This window comes from Oratosquilla oratoria, chromosome 28 (assembly GCF_046742065.1).
Source record: "Oratosquilla oratoria isolate Oo_2021 chromosome 28, ASM4674206v1, whole genome shotgun sequence".
Lineage (NCBI taxonomy): Eukaryota > Metazoa > Arthropoda > Malacostraca > Stomatopoda > Squillidae > Oratosquilla > Oratosquilla oratoria.
The window spans coordinates 48,844,438-48,866,611 of NC_134804.1; the positions used below are offsets into that span (position 1 = coordinate 48,844,438).

Genomic DNA, 22,174 nt, shown 5'->3' on the forward strand with positions numbered 1-22,174 from the left:
ATACTGCAGTATGACAAAAATATCCTGACAATCCCATGTGATTATGTGAAGCTGTCAATTGCTATTGTTTATGATTATTTATTATCATTATTCATGTTTACGATTAACCAAAAGAATGGAAATGATCAAATATTATTCCTGTATATTGAAAAAAGGGACAATAAGCAGACTCCACACTCCACACATATGTAAACCAACAAATCTGACCTCGGTCATTGAAAAAAAAAAGAAAAAAGAAAAAAGAAATGAAAACAATGATAAAAGATAATATGGACTTATTTATAAACAAACTGTCTAATAAATGATACTCTTCAGATCTAAATGCTTCTTCACGTGTGGCCCAGAAATCTACAATATATCCATTTCAAACTACGACTAAAGGAATAGTGTAGATTTAATATTTTTTTTTTTTTTTTTTCTTTTTTTTTTTTTTTTTTTGCTATCGACCCATAAGGGGTCATTAATTAAGCCTGGTTGTTCAGTCTCTACGTTTTTTTGTTCTGTCTTCGTGGCGGCACACTGGGCTGGCATGCTACTCGCTTTTGCTACTTCGTACGAGTAGAAACGACTTCGGTTACAATATTTTAAACTTCCATAAGAACATCCCAACAATGTGTCCCACATTTGGGTAGGTCCGACGAAAGAGTAATTTGACATTTGGTAAATTTGACAACGAATTTAGCATTTTCGGAAATTTGAAAAAACGAAAGATCGTAACCGACGTTGTTTCTACCCAAACGAAGTAGCAAGCAGCATGCTAGCGAGAAATGCCTGGTATGCCGTGTCGCATTAGAGCGCATTTCGCATTCGATTTTCGCCTTTTTATCTTATCTTGCACGTTATCACTCAGAAGTCAGAATGTATATTTTTCCCGTTATTCTTGCAGCTGTGTCTCTTCTACTGCGCAAAAGGTCTCCTGGTCCTAGCTGAGGCATGAGAGCGAGGGTCAAGGTTGTGTTGGCCCTGGCATGTCTGCTGGGGGTGACACTGGGGCTGACACTGGGGCAGCAAACACCAGCATCAGGAAGAGGTCTGTAGAATTCATCTATCAGATTGACTCATTCTCCCACGTGTCTCGCGCAACCTCTTCACTCATAATCTTCACTATCCCAATTTTACATTTTGCAATTACAGGTTCTTAAAGATAACATCTCAACCGTAGAAATATCATATATATATTCTTTTATATCATCTTCAGTCTACCTGGTATTATCACCTACAAATAAATCATTACACATTGAACGCTGTCAACACGCATCTTTTCTGAATTCTCGTGTCTTTTCCAGATACAGAGGGAGAGCTTCAGAAAGTGGGGTCTGGTGTGTCAGGAAACGATATTTGCTCTGGGTGTGGCGCTGAGAGCGTACATCACCTGGGGGATGAAGAAATCTGGAGGAATAAGAGGTCTTCTTTGGATGACGATCCCGAGAGTCCCGAATGGCCTCAACTAAGTGTCAAAGACGAAGTTGTTGTCAATACGACCAACCAGTCTTCTTGGACTATAACGTGTAGGGACGAGGACCCCGATGTCTATTTTGAACACGATATAGACAATGTAAGAACGTGGACACCTGGCTATTTGAGTGTGTATGAATATGTTGTCTTTCCACATCCTAATATATTCTTGGGAGGGTGTGGGGGGAATGTGCTATGAAGCGGTGGATTTAAAGGGGTTATCACATTGAACTATTTTACCTCCGACATCCTACCTCCAACCTCCATTTGAATAACTAGAACATGACTTTGCTTACAAAAACCTAGATTTCTCTAAGACCATTTCAGCAGTATGACCAACATTCATATAAGTTTACAGTGTGAGTTCATCACTCAGCTTTGCTTTATATGACGGAAAGATAATTTGATATTTGGAGGATTTGAAAAAATAGAATATCGTAACCGAAGTCGTCTTACTCAAACGAACTCCCAGCGGTGTCTAATGTGATAGCCTCTTAAACCAGCTTTAGTCGTCGGAGCTGAAGGAACTACGTCTCACTGCACTGCTTCTTGTCCAAGCAGTGGACAAGGGGATCCTTCATTCCCAGAGTTGAGAGGGCAGGGATGGTTGAATGGGTTTCTATTCAATTTCAATGCTGGTATGCGCTTTGGTTTGTCCATACTTCTTATAATGGGAAAAAGCCTTCAGTACATGCCAGGGCTAAAGAACCTGACACTAGCGCCCAAAGGAGTACGCCCCAAATCAACCACCAAATAAGAATGGGGGAGACTGCAAGAGACCATAAGGCCTACACTAGGCAGTTCCATGACCCTTATCACCTGTCACCTGCATTGTGGTCAATATATATATATATATATATACATATATATATATATATATATATATATATATATATATATATATATATATGCTGAGACATTCTGACAGGTTGACGTAAGCGGAGTAGGAAACTCAAGACAGACTCTGGTGTTTCCTACTCCGCTTACGTCATTTATATATATATATATATATATATATATATATATATATATATATATATATATATATATATATGTATATATATATACAGTATAATCTTTTCTTTTACAGCACGAAGAACACACAACGGAGGAACCAGACGAGAACGGCATTTACACCATCTTGCTAACGGTAATCCACTATGCCAGAATGTACAAATACAAAACCTGTTTATGTAGATGGGGTTAGGGGATATGAGTGACATTACATACTGAAACGAAAATGTTGTTTGCAACCACGCACCATTACAGATAATTGTCGTATTTCCTTTGTGCATATATATACATACATATATATATACATACATATATACATATATATATATTTATACACACAAATATACTCATATATATATATATATATATATATATATATATATATATATATATATTGTGACGGCGACGAGCTGAATCATCGCGAGGCTCGGATAGACACAGTGGGAGGAGATTGGAAGAATACTAGGCCATTATACACCCGCTGGAGCAATTTAGGGTAACAAATAAAATTCACAATAATTTGTACTTTTACAGAGTTCTGGGCGCCAGTTCTGTCATGACCGAGGACCACTCGGTCGCAATATGGATGAGGTACACAATATAGAAGGAACAAGAAGATAGCATTTGTGAATGCACAAAATACACATATCATTCTTAATGGTGTTAACAAGATATTTCATAAAATATTGAAAATTGTCTTGTAAGGAGGTGACGGAGAAACCTGGCTGGAAGTCCTCGGAAGGTGGATTCGTTGGATAAGTAAGACCGGAACCCCGTGGCTCCAAGCTGGAAATCGAAATTAGCATAAACGTTCAGGCCTAATAATAGAAAAACAATCGGCAAGAATATGAACCAAAGATTGAAATCACTAAGTGGGTTAGACTGGGGTCGAGAGGAGAACGCGACGTGAAATTGACGTGTCGTGATGTGATGTGATGTGACGACGGTGTGATGTGATGACGGTGTGACGTGACGTGTGACGTGACGTGTGACGTGACGTGTGACGTGACGTGTGACGTGACGTGTGACGTGACGTGTGACGTGACGTGTGACGTGACGTGTGACGTGACGTGTGACGTGTGACGTGACGTGTGACGTGACGTGTGACGTGACGTGTGACGTGACGTGTGGCGTAGCGTGTGGCGTAGCGTGTGGCGTAGCGTGTGGCGTAGAATTTAACAAAAGGAGATTCAAATGTTAGACTGGAATGGCAAAATTGAAATGCCTGGCTAGGTCTAGGTTTGAAATTATACGTCAACTCACTGACTTAAGTAATAATCGACCTATAGGTCCCGAAGTGTCTAGACCGAAGAACATTTGGATTGCACAAATAACAAGAGATAACACCGGTTATACAATTATTACGGTTATTGCACTGCAAAGGATTTTATGTTCAAAATTAGTCTATTACGAAAAAGGCAGGACTTAATAGAGGAACAAAGAAGGTAGGGTGCTTACCGCAGGATAAATCCAATCCCGGTATGGGGCTAGGTTGTGTGAATTCTGGGCAGCAGACGAAGGGGGAGGAGGAGAAAAAGTGGCTCCGACGACCTGGCTCCGGTTCCGTTTTGGGCAGATTTTCTAGAACTAATAAAAGTAATCTGGTTGATGAATACTTACGTCAGCTTGTGACGTTACACTGAGGATTGCGCCACCTTGTGGCGATAATTCCAGCTGCTGACGTGATTAATATTCATGTCAGCTTGTAACATAATACTAAGGGTTGCGCTGGCTCGAGGCGGTAACTCCAGCTGGTGGAGGATATGGTCACTCGTAGACGTCTTTGTCTTTTGAAGAAAGTTTATCTCTGACTGTCTCCTTCCTCGCTCTAGTCACCCCTGTCAGGTTACACCTTGCCTCATGGTTCCTCTTAAGAAAAAGGTGGCTAAGACAAAAAATTAATTAACACAAAATCCTGTGCAGTACAACAAAACAAAGGAAAATTGAACATTTTCATTGCTTGTGAAATGAAAAGGGAGGAAGGAATTGGTTAAAAACAAAAACTATTTCTTAGACCGATACAGTAAGCTTACGGACGAGAAAAAACAAAAAAAAAACAAGCGAAGGCCTGAACGAACAGAAAAGTTTCGTTCACAAAGAAAAACGGAGAAGACACGTTTAGAGGAAAAGCGGTCTCCCAATGGAAACAAACGAAAAATTGTGGAACAAATCGTTCTGAATACGAAGGCATGAATAAATACATATAGGTACGTAATCATACACGCGCACACATATATAGGCTCATCTTCCAATTCTCAGTAGATCGTCGCTGCATATATATGTATACATATATATATATATATATATGTATATATACAAATATATACATATATGTATATATATATATATATATATATAAAGTCTACCAACCCAAGCCACGTTTACACGGGACAAGTTGAGAGGCAAGTCAAATATGCAAGTTAACTGAACTGGAGAGGAAAGCGAGCAAGTACATGCTCACACAAGTCACTTGTCTCTGACTTAGCCTGTGTGAACATGTACTTTCCCGCTTTCCTCACTGGTTCAAGTAACTTTCACACTTGCCTTGCCTCTCTATTTGCCCCGTGTAAACGACGCTTTAGGGTCGTATTTAGGTTTAGAAACAACTCACAGGTAACTTAAAGTGTCAGCTAACCTAACCTAACCTAACCTAACCTAACCTAACCTAACCTAACCTAACCTAACCTAACCTAACCTAACCCAGTAATCTCTGTCACATTATGGGTTGTTTGTGAAGAAGCCGACATACCCACTGGTTTCCTGCCAGTTAGGACGTTGTGTCCCACACCCAGATAAAAAAAAAAGTCCTTTTGTTTAATGGCAACCCAATCCCGTCATGGGTTTCTAAACGCTCGTGGCGACCCTGCAGGGGTCCTGCCAGTTAGGACGTTGTGTCCCACACCCAGATAAAAAAAAATGACCTTTTGTTTAATGGCAACCCAATCCCGTCATGGGTTTCTAAACGCTCGTGGCGACCCTGCAGGGGCTGGGGATGAAAGCGTTGATGCCTGACTCCCCATTCCTGTGGTTGCATCGAAGCCCTGACTCCCAAGAGTGCCAACATCACGCCCCTCTTTCCAGGACAGGACGAAGGAGACCCCTGGTTTGGGAAGGCAAATCGGCTGAGCTGTCTAAGTTGAAATTTTGAGTCAGTCACGCCTTGAACCGTCAAGAAGTTACCACCTGGACAGGGACCGTGTGGCCCACGATTGTCTTACCCAGTTCAAATGGTAATGGGATTGTATACTCTCCCATGACATCTAGGGGGATTTCCTTAATGGGTATGGGCGTGGGAGGGTTTTGGATTTATATATATGGGCTCCATAGATGGCATTTGTGGTGGCGTTTGACTTGCAATTTGCTCCTGGCAAATCCACTCATCCACCACGTAGGCAGCCAGGGTGGTGCAAATGAGGAACAATCACGTCGTGCCAAGCCCGAGTTGAACCCTCGGCGAACTCTCCGTGTAAGTGCCTTGTAACATTGTTTCTCACTGCAAAGACGATCGATCAAACTTTTTTTATCGGCGGAACTCAGGATGCCTGAGGTGTAGAGCCGGGTAGTGGTGAGGTAAACAACAAGGGTTACATCTACTGCTGGTTGGTCCGGTGGCAGATGCTGGGATATCTATCCGAATATATTACACCGTTGTAAGGGTTATTCCGGTTGACGAGTGCATGATGATGGAGTACAATATGGGTTTCATATTATTTTACTACGTGTTCTTATTGACTCTGTAGTTGGTTATTACCTACCGCGGGACACATTTATTAATTTGGGCGACCTCAGTGTAGCTACTGACACCATCCAAGTTGGATTTGAAGTATGTACTGGTCCCCACACTCTATATCAGTGATTCCCAAACTTTTTTTTCTTCTGTTTTACAACTATACGTACTAAGTTAACCTTAATCCTAATGCCGGGTACTGCAATGCTTTCTTGATTTTATTCTATTCTATTTATTTATTTATCTATTTTTTTTTATCACCCCTCCGTCACCCCCGAAAATTTGTTACCTCACAGCCCCTCCCCGGAGTAATTAATCCATAGTTTGGGAACCTCTGCTCTACATCAACGTTTCTGAACCTTAGGGTTCCCCGGAACCCTAAGGTTCCGCAAAAGGTCCCTAAGGGCTCCGCGAGAACAAGTGAGATAAGCTAAGGCACTTTTGATTTTTTATATAATTTCATATACGTAATATAGTTGAATACGCACGACATATTCTTGGTTATTGTAATAATGTAATATAGACATCATCCTATCTAACCTATTATTGCGATGAAAATAAAATGAGATAGATATGGTATATATATATATATATATATATATATATATATATATATATATATATTTTTTTTTTTTTTTTTTGAGCGCGCGTAGGGGTTCCTTGAAACATGCAATTCATTTTGAAGGTTACGCAAGGGTAAAAAGGTTGAGAAACGCTGCATTAGATACCGGAACATCAACAGTTATCTCTCTCTGAATAAAAAAAAAAAAAAAAAAAAAAAACAACTACCGAGGTTTCAGGACTGCTGGTTCCTGGTTCTATAGAAGAGAGGCTCATCAATATATTTTGCACAACAATACCAGAGGAGTGGTAAAGGAGATCAATTACATACTTGTTAGTATTTATCCGGATGATCCTACGGAACTCTAGGATTTACCAAGGTGCTGAGTTCTTTGGAACTAGCCATAGACTTGTTTTCTAGAGACTTAGATTGCGCGGCAAATCCAGTAGAAACCAAAGGTGCAGGCTAAATGGACTTCATCTAGAGAAGCTCAATAGTAAGGAACTGTGACCGACTTAAATGCTTGAAGCCTTTTAGGATCCTGAAGATACAAAGACGGGTTACTACGAGCATAGCTCCCCTTCCCGTATAATACAACTAGGTAAATAGACACACACACGCACACTCGACGGGGCAGTGGTAGCGTTCGTGCCCGCTGCTACAGCGGTCAGTGTTCGAATCCCGCCCAGGGCTGAAATAATTTCAGTATCGCTGCGATGCGAGTCGTTACTCCAACTCTCGTGGGTTTGGGTGTGTGTGTGCATGTAAGGTCACAACATTACCCATAGATCGGTCATATATGAGCTCTGAGCTATCTTCCAGGGGGGGGGGACTGTCGATCACAAGTCCAACACATGATCCAAGACCACGGTGAATCACACGCGTCAATCAGAAAGGACGTAGCTGCTTCAGTGAGAGAGAGAGAGAGAGAGAGAGAGAGAGAGAGAGAGAGAGAGAGAGAGAGAGAGAGAGAGAAGTGAGAGAAAGAGTGCGCGCGTATGCTCACTAGCTGACGAGTAAAATCATATACTCATCTATTTCTAGTCTCGTTGTCTTAATTATTTTTTCTTGTTCCAGGTGACGAATCCAACTCCTGAAAAAACGGGATTCATCCATTGCTCAGGTACTTCAACAGTCTCCACATACGTTTATTTCGACGGTTAGTACAGAAATACTTTCTTTTCCCTGTGGAAATCCCTCACCAGCTTAACAATATCTCCTCCATTTTGTTTGCATTCATTTATAAGCTTTGATGTCTATCTCTCCCATCTATTTTTTCACTTGTTTCGAGATGAATGAACGATCTATGCATCTTCTCCTTAGACTGAATTCTTCCTGTTCTTTCTCTGTCTTTCTGTCGCTTCCTTTGTTGTCTTAGTCTCATAAAACCCTTTTTCGGAATGCCCACTATGCTTATATTGCAACAGTACATGGTTTCAATTTTACCTTTGACGTGTGGGATGAAGGTCACATACTGAAACAGGGGCCAAGAAGGAAACTGTAATGTTATAACACATTTACAAATGTTCACTATAAACCCACTATCGGAGAAATAATAACGGAAATACAGGGAAACTGTATATTTCGACTACTATCTGTAGTCCTCTTCAGCAGAAAGGGGACTACAGATAGTAGTCGAAATATACAGTTCCCTGTATTTCCGTTATTATTTCTCCGATAGTGGGTTTATAGTGAACAGGGGACTAGAATTTCTAGTCTTTTTTTCCAATAGAAGGGTTTGGATATTCGATTATGTTATCATGTCTTTTTGATTCATGGTTGTACAGAGTGAGTAAGGTTAATGATGATTTCTGAGGGAGGCTGCATTCTATTTTTCGAATTCTTTGTTTCGGCTCGTCAAAGTGAGCTTAGGTGTTTTTGGCAGCTGCCTTGCTGCGGTATTATCGTCAAGTTTTCTGTAAAGGTGAGCGCTCTGATGCTATTTTCTGAATTTGGTGTTGGAATATTACTTTGGGGGTATTTTCTGTGTCGTATTGATCTGAGGCTGTTTCTTTGCCACCAACTTAAAGAGCAGGGGTTCCCAAACTGGGGGAAATTTCCCCCTGGGGGGAAATTTGAAGCTACCAGGGGGGAAATGATTATACTACCTACGAACTAAAAAAAATCTCAGATGAATTTTCTCATGTCTGAGAGAGAGAGAGAGAGAGAGAGAGAGAGAGAGAGATAGAGAGAGAGAGAGAGAGAGAATGCCTGTTTATCAGTATATATGTACATTTGAAAAATAAATTAGTAAATAGTCACAGTGTGTTTTAACTACTCTTTCCCTCTTACACATGAAGGATGGTTGAACTGGGTGCAGGGGGGAAATGACAGAAAAAAGTTTGGGAACCACTGTTACAGAGGAAGGGATGTCAGCTCTCTATTTTTTGAAAATATGTAAGAAATACACTTTAAGTTGATAGAAATAGATCTCTTGGACCCAATTCTGAGACTGTGTGTCAACCCCTTAGCATGCACCTCTTAAATAAGGTGAGGTTAGGTTGACGCGTTTTGAAAATAGGCAACTCCTCTTTCCATCTTGCAGGTACCCGTCGCCGGTATGTTTACTTTCTCTCCAACCAATGTTGTGGCCATCCCCAAATCTACAAAAATAAACAAACAAATAAACACATAAATAAATGAATAAGATAAATAAATTGGTAAAACTACAAGATCAATGTCACAACATATAAATTTGACCAAACCATATTTTTACTTTTTCACATATTGAGCGTATCACATGCAAAAAGGCAGCGATTAAAGATGAACACAAGAGTTTTGTAGTCACCCCGTGTACAGACCATAGTTGATGCATTCTCATTGGTATTTATATATGTATTTTCATATTTATTTCTTGATCTAATTTTATTCAATTTTATCAATCATCTATTTTTTTCCTGACAGACTGGGAGACCGAAGTCATAATACTGTGCGATCGTTCCATAGAGCATCGTATAGGTGATAGAGATATCACCATCTGTTGTCGTCCCACGAACCCCAAACATAACATCGCACTGAAAAAGGACGGTGTAATAGTGAGTAATACCAGATTTCTTTTAAAAACAGGTGTATTTTCTACACTTGTTGTGGATTTGATTGGCTGGAGTCCGTCCCAGGAGCTCTGTCAATAGCATGTCATACATGTTGTTGTTGTTGTTGTTGTCGTTGTTGTCGTTCCCTAGACTGTCTGTCCGAGCAGTCCCGTCTCCCCAAGGAATGCAGGCCATAGGAACAACATGTCATACATGTTGTTCCTATGGCCTGAAGTTCAATAACGTTTCTATCCTTATGGGCAAGCTTGTGCAACTTTCGTGCAATATCCTATTTTTCATGTACTGATATATATATATATATATATATATATATATATATATATATATATATATATATATATATATATATATATATATATATATATATTCTCCAGGAACGAAACTGTTTCGTTTTAAATTTCTATTTACATAACAAAATAATAACAAGAAAACACTCGAGTAACTAGAACAATTAAGTATTTTATTCTATGGAAAGTTTAACCGGAAGACAAGAGAATCACGTGAGTTATAACAACCCTAAAACTAACACTTACGCGTAGTGTGGATAAACAAAAGGTGAGCCTTATTATAAAATTAATCGTACACAGCCCTAGGATTTCCTCTATGCTGAATGAATTTGGTGGGCATCAGCCATAAAAAAAAATTCAACCATTCCAAATTCGTTACAAATGGCAACCGGGATCTCACAAAATACAGTAAGGCGACACAATTGGGGGCTGGCGTTATTAGTTACGGATTACGTAAAAAGCGACTTATTTATCTTCTATTTTTGTGCAAGTGTTGAAAAAGATCAGGCTACATTGTATCTTATATATTATTCAAACAATAAAACTCGTAACTGACCCACCGACGCTTGGACAGAATGTGTTAGATAGGGGGGGATTTGGGGGTTTCGAATGAGGCCTCGCTTTTTGGGGCTAATAAGTGCTATAATAAGCATAAATGTTGCAACACTGATAGTGGGAGAGTCAATAGAATCGAATGTTGTTATCCTCATGTATCCGTGTAGGACAATTTTTTTTTTTTTTTTTTTTTTTTTTTTTTTTTTTTTAAAGAAAATTCATAACATAGGAACTGAAAATGCTTTTCCACTGTTGGGAGGTATGGCTTTAGAAGTAATGGAGCTCGAAATTCTAAGATTTAATTAAGCAGCTCCGTGATATGTAATTTTTTTTCTTTATTTCATCCTACCTCGTTTGTCACTGATATGTCTTGTGTCGGTTGGCTTTTCTGCAGGAGAGGAATGAAGAGGTGGAGGAATGAATGAAGGAAGAGGAGGAGGGAATGAAAAGGTGGAGGACGTGCGAAACAGGTAGAAACAGTCTTACCCCTATATAACTACTGTAGAGGCAGTAATATATAAAATTGTCTTTTGCTCTGAAGCCTTCACTACAATGACCATCATAGCCTACTATATATATATACATTGTTCTGGTTGATCCCAGCTGATTTTATTCAACTAGGGGAGTACCCCATGGTGGGAGTGGAAAACATTGTTTCACATCAACTTTCAGACCCGTAGCTATGGTCAAAACCTAAAACATCTGACTGATATGTTTTCTGTCCATCTTCTCCTCACTTTTTTTTTTATCTGTCCACAAGACCTTTTGTTGGTTTACATTACCATTGTATCTTCTGTATATGAAATAAGTGATGTCCCCAACGATAGATGTACTTGTGTACCATCGCCGACGATATATAACAAGAAATGCTTTCCATACAGGTGACGGATTCTCTCTCCAAACATGATCGCTGGACCTTCGATCCCCATAAAGGTTTCATACTGAAGGAATTGACAAGTAAAGACACAGGTCTTTACAAGTGCAACAATGAAAACTTCTCGATCAAAATTAAAAGTGGTTTGTACACTTCAGTCCTAGCTGTTGAACATTGTCTGAGCAGTACTGCTTTTTTTTTATTGAGAAAACCGCCTAGTCTCTGCTGCTTATTAAGCTAAAAATATACACACGTGCGCGCGTAAACACACGCACACACACACACACACACACACACACACACACACACACACACACACACACACACACACACACACACACACACACACACACATATATACACACAAACTGGATATTAAAAGAACGTATAGATGAACCAACGGACAAAATACACAAGGTAATTGATTTCTCACTCAAGGAAGGAAAAGTACCACAAGATTGGAAAATTACAATATACAAAGGAAGGGACAATGAAAATCCAACTAATTATAGACCTGTCTCCCTTATAAACACAATAGCAAAAATACAATAAAAATTTACCAGAAGAGAATGATATCCTAAATCCAAAACCATTTGGATTTAGACGTGGAAGATCACGTGTCACAAACTTGATTTGCTTTTACTCGAGATTAATAGAAATAATGGAAGAAAGGGACAGATGGACAGATTGTGCCTTCTTAGATTTACAAAAAGCATTTGATAAAGTACCACACGAAGAGCTACTAAAAAAATTTGGAACAATAGGTGGAGTACAAGGAAAGTTATGGGAATGGATGGAAGATGGGAGAATGGGAGAAAAATGAAGATGGTACTTAGAGACAAGAACTCGACCTGGAAAGAGATGATAAGTGGAGTCCCGCAGGGTTCTGTATTGGCTCCAATAATGTTTGCTATATATATAAATGACATGAATGAAGGTGTGGAACGTTATATGAACTTCTTTGCAGATGATGCAAAAATACTAAAGAAAGTACAGAGGAAGATTGTGAATCCCAACAAAATTACCTAGACAAAGTCTGGGAATGGAGTCAAAAGTGTGAAGTGAACTTCAACATCAAAAAATGTGGTATGATGGGATTTGAGAAAGTAAAAATAGAATATTGGGACACAATAAAATTGGTACAAAGGAAGTTAAAAAAGTTAACTTGGAAAGGGACCTTGGAGTAATTATCAGCAAAGACATGGCACCAGACAAACGTATCACCAAATTAGTCAGAGAAACATTCAATTTACTTAGTGGCCTTTGACTACTTGGATGAAGAAATGGTAAAGAAAATATCAGTTACATTGGTAAGACCAAGATTGGAGTACACTGCATCAATATGGACATCCAGTACTAAAATGATTATAAAGAAATTATAAAGAATTCAAAGAGCAACAACAAAGATGACACCAACACTCTCCAAATTGACATACGAACAAAGTTTGGCCAAACTCGAACTACCAACCCTGGAACAAAGAAGAGAAAGAGGAAATCTACTAATCATCTACAGAATTATGAAAGTGATTGAAGTCTTTGATAGAGATGATTTATTAAAGTGGGATAAAAGAAAAACAAGAGGACATGAAAAGAGACTTAAAAAGAATAGTTATAGAAGAGATCTGAAAAAATAATATTTTCCCACAGAGTTGTGGATATATGGAACAAATTGAATAAGGAAACAATGAGTGCAAAAACTATACAAGAATTTAAGATCAAACTTGATGCTGAAAGATACAAAGACGGGTCATTACGAGCATAGCTCTCTTCCCGTAAAATACAACTAGGTAAAATACAAGTAAATAAACACACACACACACACAAACACACTAAGCCACCAAGAAATGGTAGATGCGTCGCCTGGAGACGTGGTAGAACAACAGGATGATGTTACTTGCCAAAACTACATACAAATAGATTAGATTAGGTGGGGGTAGAATGTAGATCAAGAGAAGCAAGCAAATGCCTTGGGGGATTAAAGAGTGTAATGAGAAATAGACATTTGGGAATTGATGCTAAGAGGAGATTGTATGAAGGAGTAATTGTGCCGACAGGACTGTATGGGGCAGAAACATGGAACATAAGAGAGGAAGAGAGGAGGAGATTGAATGTGTTAGAGGTGAGGTGCCTGAAAAGTATGATAAGGGTTACTAGGCTAGATAGAGTGAGAAACGAGGAGGTGAAGAGGAGAACAGAAGTGGAAAGGGAGTTGGGAGATAGAGTTGATGAAAGAGTATTGGGCTGGTTTGGACACATGGAAAGAATGAGTGAAGAAAGATTAGTAATAGAGGTGTGGAAGGCTGACGTGGAGAGCGTGAATATGAGGGGGCGGGCGACTAAGGATGAGATGGATGGATGGGGTAAAAGGGGCGTTGGGAAAGAGGGGAATGTCTGTTGAGGAAGGAGGGGAGAAAACAGAAGATAGTGGTGAATGGAGAATGGTTGTGTATGGGTGATGCTGTGATGCATGGAAGGGAGTGGGTGGGGGATGGGGGGTGAGGGAGTATGCATGAAGAATAAATTGACGCAGCCCGAAGGGATTTTTCTTCGGCCCAAACACTGCTTGCACAATCTCGATGACTGGGCAATCATGATTGACAGTGTATAGGGACCTTAAGAGGTAAGTAATGATTGCTCAATCTTACTGATAGTGTGTGGCCCAAACACTGCTTGCACAATCTCGATGACTGGGCAATCGTGATTGACAGTGTATAGGGGCCTTAATGGAAACTGATGCCGCCTTGTGTTGGCGGGAAAAAGCATACTCGACCACATGGAAGTGAAATTAATACAATAATTCAAATAAATTAATATGAATAAATTTCATAATATCTATATACAAAAGGGGGAGAGCATGGATTTTTCAATCTAATCACAAGTACAATGCATGACAAGTAACCCTCTTACAAGTAGCTGGCCGTTTGAATGGGACTACTACATTTAAGGCTCATCGTATATATGGCCTTGTGCATATGTGCGATTTTGTCTTTTCATGTTTACTAGTCGTGTGTATTTCTTTCAGGTGAAAGAATAGACAAGCCGACAGTCATGCACAAGAAAGGTTACTTTGTAGAAGGTTACTCGTTTACCCTAGAGTGCATGATAAACTTTCGGAAAGACATTAATTTCTCTTGGGACCTTCCCCCCAATATACCCGTAAGTAAAATGCTGTCTCCAAAGTAAGCTGGTTGTGTGTATCAGCAAGGGCTGTCGATGTGGTAAAATTAGTTTTGGCTTACCTTATTTGCAGAAGTTGTGCAAGGTGCAAAAATGGTGGCCATCATTTCAACACTGAAATAATGATAATTATAAACTTGAGGATGATAATATTAAATGATAACAATTACAATGGTCGTAATGATTTAATCAAAGCATTTGAATAATGAAAATTAAAGTTACAAACAGGTGAATATGGTACTAAAACTAAAATCTACTTGTTTCAAAGAGTCCCGAAATAAAGAACGATACTAATGGACAAAAAAAACATCGTAGCTCATTGAAAGTGTTGAATGCAACGGTACATCACTCAGGGGACTATGTCTGCAACGTCGAATTTGAGCATGAAAAAAACGAGATGACTTTGAAAGTCAAAGTCAAAGGTTTAGGTAAGTCGTTTTAATTCTATCTTATCATGTATCTTTGAAAATGTGTCAAGGTAACATGAACTATACCTTTATTCCACTTCAATATCGCCGAAACTTGTTTACATAACAATGAGTTATAATGATGAATCCTGTCGCCAGAAGACCTTCCAGTTTATAACAAATTCAGATGGATGAGAGAGAGAGAAAAATAGGGAGAGTTTGTGTCGTGTGAATCCAAGATCTCTTCCACCTTTCTATCAATTTGATTTTTGGCAAAACTCTCTGACTTCACAGATGAGGCGAAAAGCTACGTCGAATTCGATCACCACGCGGAGAATGCCACTGAGAGCGAAGGAAAGGACTTGAAATTGGTCATCGCCTACAAAAGCTTCCCGGGAGTCGATGTTCACCTGTTTCGTGGGAGTAAATTGCTGGAAGAGGATGGAAGGGTAAGCCACATATACACACGGAATACCCTCTGTCGTTTTCATCCATTGTAAAGATTTCCTACCCTTTACAAGGGTGTTACTCTCACAGATGTTGATCTGACAGTGCTCTGACTCTTCTTCATATAACTTATTTTGCCTGAATCTATCCTTACCTGAACTTGCTCTCACTCTCTCTCTCTCTATTTCTCTCTCTCTCTCTCTCTCTCTGTATATATATATATATATATATATATATATACATATATATATATACATATATATATATATATACATATATATATATACCTTTTGGGCAAAGTCTTTCTCTTAAACAATTACTGTTGAATGCTAAAGCACAAGTGGCATCAATGATTTTTAGAGAACATTTCTCTAACTTTCTAAATATCATTCTCTCTTCAGGGTTCAATCTCTGGAGGAAAGTACCACTTTGACGACTTTCGTACTTTCCTCCAGAGTTTGAACCATGAAGAGAGAATGATACTTAGAAAGTTAGAGAAATGTTCTCTAAAAATCATTGATGCCACTTGTGCTTTAGCATTCAACAGTAAATATATATATATATATATATATATATATATATACATTTAATACCCAATAGTCTTTTCAAACAAGTAGTAAATGTACACAAAAGCGGACAATAACTCCGGCGTGTACGAGTACAAGTTACCGTGCAGAAATTGTGACGAGATCTATTGGGGACATACAGGTAGAGATCTTTCTACTAGAATGAAAGAACATAGAAATTCTATCAGACACGGCCAAGAAAATTCTACAGTTTTCCTTCACACCAGCACGCGGAGGATCATTGCATGGACTGGGACAGAATTGGCAGTAAACAAACTGCTTCCCACGACAGCAGGACCTGACCTTACCAGCTGTCAAAAAAAAAAAAAAAAAAAAAAAAAAAAACACCCCCACTCCATCAGGGACATGTCGCGTGAGTCGCTCCTCGTCTCTCTCTGTGTATCATCTCACATCTGTATATATCCTTTGTGCTCAAACCATCCTCTGTACTTATCCTCCGAAGAAGACCACAGTTAGTGGTCGAAATAAGGATTACTTCACTTTTGATTTTTTTTTTCTGAAAGTGGGTTATAAATTTGAATATATATTATATATATATATATATATATATATATATATATATATATATATATATATTAATTATTGGTTTAATTCTGTTTACTGTTCCCTTATATTGTTTTGTATGTCTTCTTTCACTTACGACTTCCGTCACTTAAGCATGTTTCCACCATATCTTCTGTAACAAGTTAGTAATATTTCTCGATGGGATAATCAAACTGGACCTTAATTTTCTTGATTTTCTTCTTCACTAATTCTCTAAAACGTTATTGTCTTAGGTACACCAGAGAACTCCCGCCTGGGATCCCCAATCCACTCACTAAGCCATCTCTGTTCCGACGTCACTGCTTAATTCATCCAATAATCTTGATTGTTACAAATAAGTGCCTCCCCTAAGGGCGTGACTTTTCTCCCATGTACCAATAAGTTTTTCTCCTCCTCCACCCTTCTCCAATCAGAAAGACTGTTACAACGTCATAAGTAATACTGCTTACACAAGCAATCTCAACATCGAAGCGGAATGGCTTAGTTAACATATCGTCAGCTCAGCATTAAAATCTGTACCCTAGCAGTTGTTTATAAAATTTTAAGACGGTGAGCGAGATTGTGCAACTCCACTCCTTGTGTTTACCAAATATCTAACTCGTAAAAAAGAGATTCTCGCCACCTACCTCTCTATCTACCTACTTGTCTACCTTGCTGTTGTTATTGATAATTATATATTATTCTTTTATTTTATTTATTTATATATTTATCAATCTATTTTTATTTATCTATTTATTTATTTATTTATTGCAAATTCTAGTTAATACACTACTCTCTGGGTAGCACTTCTATTGTCCTGTTTGCTACAAGACTATCAATATTATTATTTTTTCCTATCTCGTGGGAGTTCCCACAGTTAATGAAGGGCCTGAACATTGTCTCAACTACTTCTATTCTTTCTGTTGAACCTGCTGATGCTGTTAATGTGATTTAACGTCACAAAACCGCCCTATCGGTAGACTAGGACGGTACCCCTCACAGAGGACTTTGTAACTTGGAATCTGATGAACCATGCACTTGGTTCAACTTCACCGGTGTCAGGGTTCGAACCGACATCCCCTCGACCTTGCTCGCAGAGAACGACGCCCTAACCCGCTCGACCAGGAAAGACTTCTGTTTGATAAGTTCCAATTATTCAGGCTGTCTCGAATCTAATTAATTCATTTCTGTATCTGAAACAGATTATCAAGACTATGAGTGACAGATATATAGAGTACACCTTTAAGAATGTTTCGGCGGATGACTTTGGGAAGCATACCATCAAGGTAGAGACCATCGATGGAAAAGCTAAGGGAATGGTCAACTGTACCTTCCTTATAAAAAGTATGATTCGTGTTTCTGTTTTATTCGCACGCACGCACACACACACACACACACACACACACACACACACACACACACACACACACACACACACACACACACACACACACACACACACACACACACACACACACACACACAGAAAACTAAGATTAAGAGCGAAAATAGAAATTAGTAAGATATATATATATATATATATATATATATATATATATATTGAGGGTTTTAAATGAAACAAAATAAAGAGAAGATAAAAGATATGTGGAGGTGAATGAAATTAAAAGTTGTATATGCAGATGTAGATGGATTACTATCAACTAGATAAGAAATCAATGATTACCTGTTGGCAAATGCATCTGATGTTCTTTGCTTAGTCGATACTATACTATTAAGAAATGTATATATATATATATATATATATATATATATATATATATATATATATATATATATATATATATATGTGTGTGTGTGTGTGTGTGTGTGTGTGTGTGTGTGTGTGTGTGTGTGTGTGTGTGTGTGTGTGTGTGTGTGTGCGTGTGTGTGTGTGTGTGTGTAGATTTGGAGTTGGGAGCTACATTGGTTGGTTTGGTGGAGGAAACGATGAGAAGTTGTGTTCGCTTTACTCTCTCCGTCTTCTCTCCTTTGCGATCAAGAGCAACTTCCGAGCAAGACTCAAGGGATTGCCAGATTCTAATTACACGAGTACAAGTAGGCTGTTGCCCCATTGATGCATTATTTCCTCATATCTACAAGGTCAAAGGTACAAGCTCTGGCTGATTTGTTATGCAGATGGACCATTTCGTCCTTAGATGAAGAGTATTATGTAGTCTTTTGAAAATACTACTTTGACCTTGACATAATGATTAAAATTGTAAATAGGAGGTAATTCTGAAAGAGGGTGTTGCTAAACGTAGCATTGAAAGTTAAGTAATGGGAAGAAATGTCTAGGTAGAGTTGATTAGTGAATATCCGGGTATGGAGTAACTGTCTTTGGTGTGCACTGATTCTTTGTATTCAGTAGTCATAAAGGAGATGTGTTACGTGAATGTTTTGCAGGAGATGCCTTACGTGAATACCTTGTAGGAGATATGCTACGTGAATGCCTTGCAGGAGAGTGATATGGGGAATCTGGTCTGTGTTGCCTCCGTGCTAACAGTACACGGTAATGATCACTCGAGTGAAAACATGCACCGTGATAATCGCAGTATCGGTTTGATTGTGAAAGGTTTCTGTGGTAACACGTGTTTATGAGGTGTCCTGGTTTGTGGTGGTATATACAAACCATTTGTGTTCTTGAAGGAGAGCGTTGGCGTGAGTGATATCGAATGCGAGATGTATGTCTTGATCTCGCTTTACGTGTGTGTGTGGGTGGGGGGGGGAGCGTGTGACCTGGGCTATTGTATGCGTAGGTGCAATGGGTACTGACTTGCTCTGGATCTGGGCCCATGTTATGGAATTTGCCTAGTGTGATACCTGGTGTGAATGGAATAGTGCCAGCTTTCTGGAGTGTGTCTGCGTGTAATTGGAGATGTCTCAGCCACATCACCAAGGATGCGTTCGCGAACTAGATGTGAAAGCTCTGAATCTTGCCTGCTTGCGGTGGGAATAGCGTTGGTTGGTAGGGTCACTGGCTGTGGTGAGTCTTCTACCTGTTTCTTCCATCTGACTTCATCTAAGATATTTTATTTCATTATGATATTTTGATATTTACAGATAAACCTCGGATTGAACTGACACCGACTTTGATCATTGTTCCCGAGGGTGAAAGAAGAGAAATCAATGCGACGGTGTCGGGTTACCCAGGTCCTAACATCAAATGGTTTCTCACGCCTTTCTCACCAGACATGATTTGGAAAGACTTTCAACCAAGACAGGTCAAGTGTTGCTTTTTCTAACTTAATATTTCCTTCCACTTTCTTTTAAAATTCTGATTTTGATCCAGCACCTGTTTGTTTTTTTATGTCGCTTTATTCCTTGAGAATACAGTTCGCATGAACAAATAAAGAATAAATCCCAAAAGTGACGTGAGATAAACTCCCCATCTCTTTAGGCCACCCAACAGAGAATTGATATTAACAATTTGCATTCATCAATTGAAGTAGAAGAGAGCTCTGGTATCCTCAACATTACTGCTGAAAACAGAGAAGGAAAGGACGTAGCGAAAGCTTTTATCATAGTCACTGGTAAGGCATTATAACTTAACATTTCTTTTTCAAAAGAAAGTTTTTTTGCTGCACTTGGACCATCTATCTATCTGTCTATCTATCTGTCTGTCTGTCTTTCCATCTGTTTATCTATCTATCTTCCTCTCACATGCACGTACACACACATACACACACACACACACACACACACACACACACACAGGAGGGAAATAGCTGTCGATCACGAGTCCAACACGTGATCCAAAGACCAAGTGAACACACACACACACACACACACACACACACACACACACACACACACACACACACACACACACACACACACACACACACACACACACACACACACACACACACACACACAGTTGTGAAATTATGTGAAAGGATTGTGAAAATCGATGGCTCAAATATCTTGATGAGATGAACATTCTGACAAAAAGTCAGTTTGGCTTCAGATCCAGAAGGTCGTGTGTGTCAAACCTTTTAAGCTTTTACACGAGAATGATTGGTGTGCTGCAAGAGAGAGAGGGCTGGGTGGACTGCGTGTACCTGGACCTAGAGAAGGTAATTGACAAAGTACCTCCCAGTCGACTTGTGTGGAAATTGGAGCTTGTTGGAGGACTGAGTGACAAACTACTAGAACGGATTAAAGATTTTTTGAAGGAAAGATATATGAGGACAGTAGTAAAGGACAAGAGGTCAAAATGGAGAGCAGTAACGAGCGGAGTTCCCCAAGGTTCAGTGCTTGCACCAATAATATTTCTTGTCAATGTCTATGACATGATGGAAGGAAAACAAGCTATGCCGACATGTTTGCAGATGATACAAAATCATGAGAAGAGTGAAAAATGTGGAGGACGGTAGACTATTACAAAAATGATTAGATACTATTTTCCGCATGAAGCCAAGAATGGGAAATGAAGTTCAATACCAGAAAATGCAAAGTACTGGAAATTGGCAATAGCAACAAAAGGCCATCCTTAAACTATTCCTTGGGAAGCGAATCCATTACAAAAGCAAAAGAGGAGAAAGAAACTCTCCTTCCAGTCACTTCCAGAAACTCTTCTTCCAGTCACTTCCAGAAACTCTCCCTCCAGTCAATATACTCCCCAACACTTCTCCCACACTCCTCCAAATCATTAGACAGACTCCTCCTCATTACTTCTCCCCTTCATACCATTCTCTTTCCCTCTTTTCCCCTCCCCTTCCCTCTTTTCTCCCTATCATTATGATTTTTTTTTTCGCATCCGACCTAGACATGGACCAAAAGGTCTCCTGTTGGCATGCTCCGCCTTTGTAATCCTTTGTAAAGACGAGATTGTTGTTAAAAGACAACCTGACACACATATCTGCAGAATTGTAGGAGAGATATACGGACGACTGCAGAAAATTAAAGTGGCGTTCCACTATATGGAGTAAGAGATGATGAAAAAACTCATCGAAACACCGATACGTCCAAGACTGGAATATACGTCAGCAGTATGGTTCCCACACGGAGTGATGGGTATAAACAAAATTGAGAGAATGCAAAGGGCAACAACAAAACTGGTCCCCATCCTGGCAGATAAACCATATGAGAGACTAAAAGCAGTGGGTCTGCCAACTTTGAAAGATCGAAGAGAAAGAGGTGACATGATTACATTATTTTGGTCACTAAGGGGGATATATTGCACTAATAGAAGACATAAGCAAAATTCAGGCAGCGGAAACGAGACCATTAAGAGCCATAGTTGGAAAGACGAGGAGAGATGAACTAGAAAATGAAGATATAAGGAAAAACATTGGCGTCTGTTCCATGTTATGCAAAATAGATGCTGCCCAGTTAAGATGGTTAGGACATTTAGAAAGAATGGATGAAGAAAGAATCGCAAGGGGATGCTGGGAGTGGATGCCGGACGGAAGAAGGCGAAGAGGAGGACCGAGAAAGAGATGGAAAGAAAATGTTGAAGAAGCCCTCAGCAGACACGACTTGCCCAACATCGAAACTCTGAGGGA

The 22,174-nt window shown here is 39.3% G+C and overlaps 1 protein-coding gene across 1 annotated transcript in view; it reads left to right on the forward strand.

Moving 5' to 3' along the window:
* LOC143040183 (vascular endothelial growth factor receptor 3-like) overlaps positions 1-22,174 on the forward strand; it is a 66,881-nt gene that overhangs the window by 10,324 nt on the left and 34,383 nt on the right. The window contains exons 2-13 of the mRNA XM_076210847.1: positions 887-1,030; positions 1,287-1,555; positions 2,546-2,605; positions 7,836-7,917; positions 9,663-9,793; positions 11,535-11,670; positions 14,550-14,683; positions 14,973-15,132; positions 15,406-15,560; positions 17,870-18,011; positions 19,728-19,888; positions 20,065-20,197. Of these exons, the coding sequence (XP_076066962.1) occupies positions 934-1,030; positions 1,287-1,555; positions 2,546-2,605; positions 7,836-7,917; positions 9,663-9,793; positions 11,535-11,670; positions 14,550-14,683; positions 14,973-15,132; positions 15,406-15,560; positions 17,870-18,011; positions 19,728-19,888; positions 20,065-20,197 (1,660 nt within the window). The 5' untranslated portion in view covers positions 887-933. The remainder of the gene's footprint in view (positions 1-886; positions 1,031-1,286; positions 1,556-2,545; positions 2,606-7,835; positions 7,918-9,662; positions 9,794-11,534; positions 11,671-14,549; positions 14,684-14,972; positions 15,133-15,405; positions 15,561-17,869; positions 18,012-19,727; positions 19,889-20,064; positions 20,198-22,174) is intronic.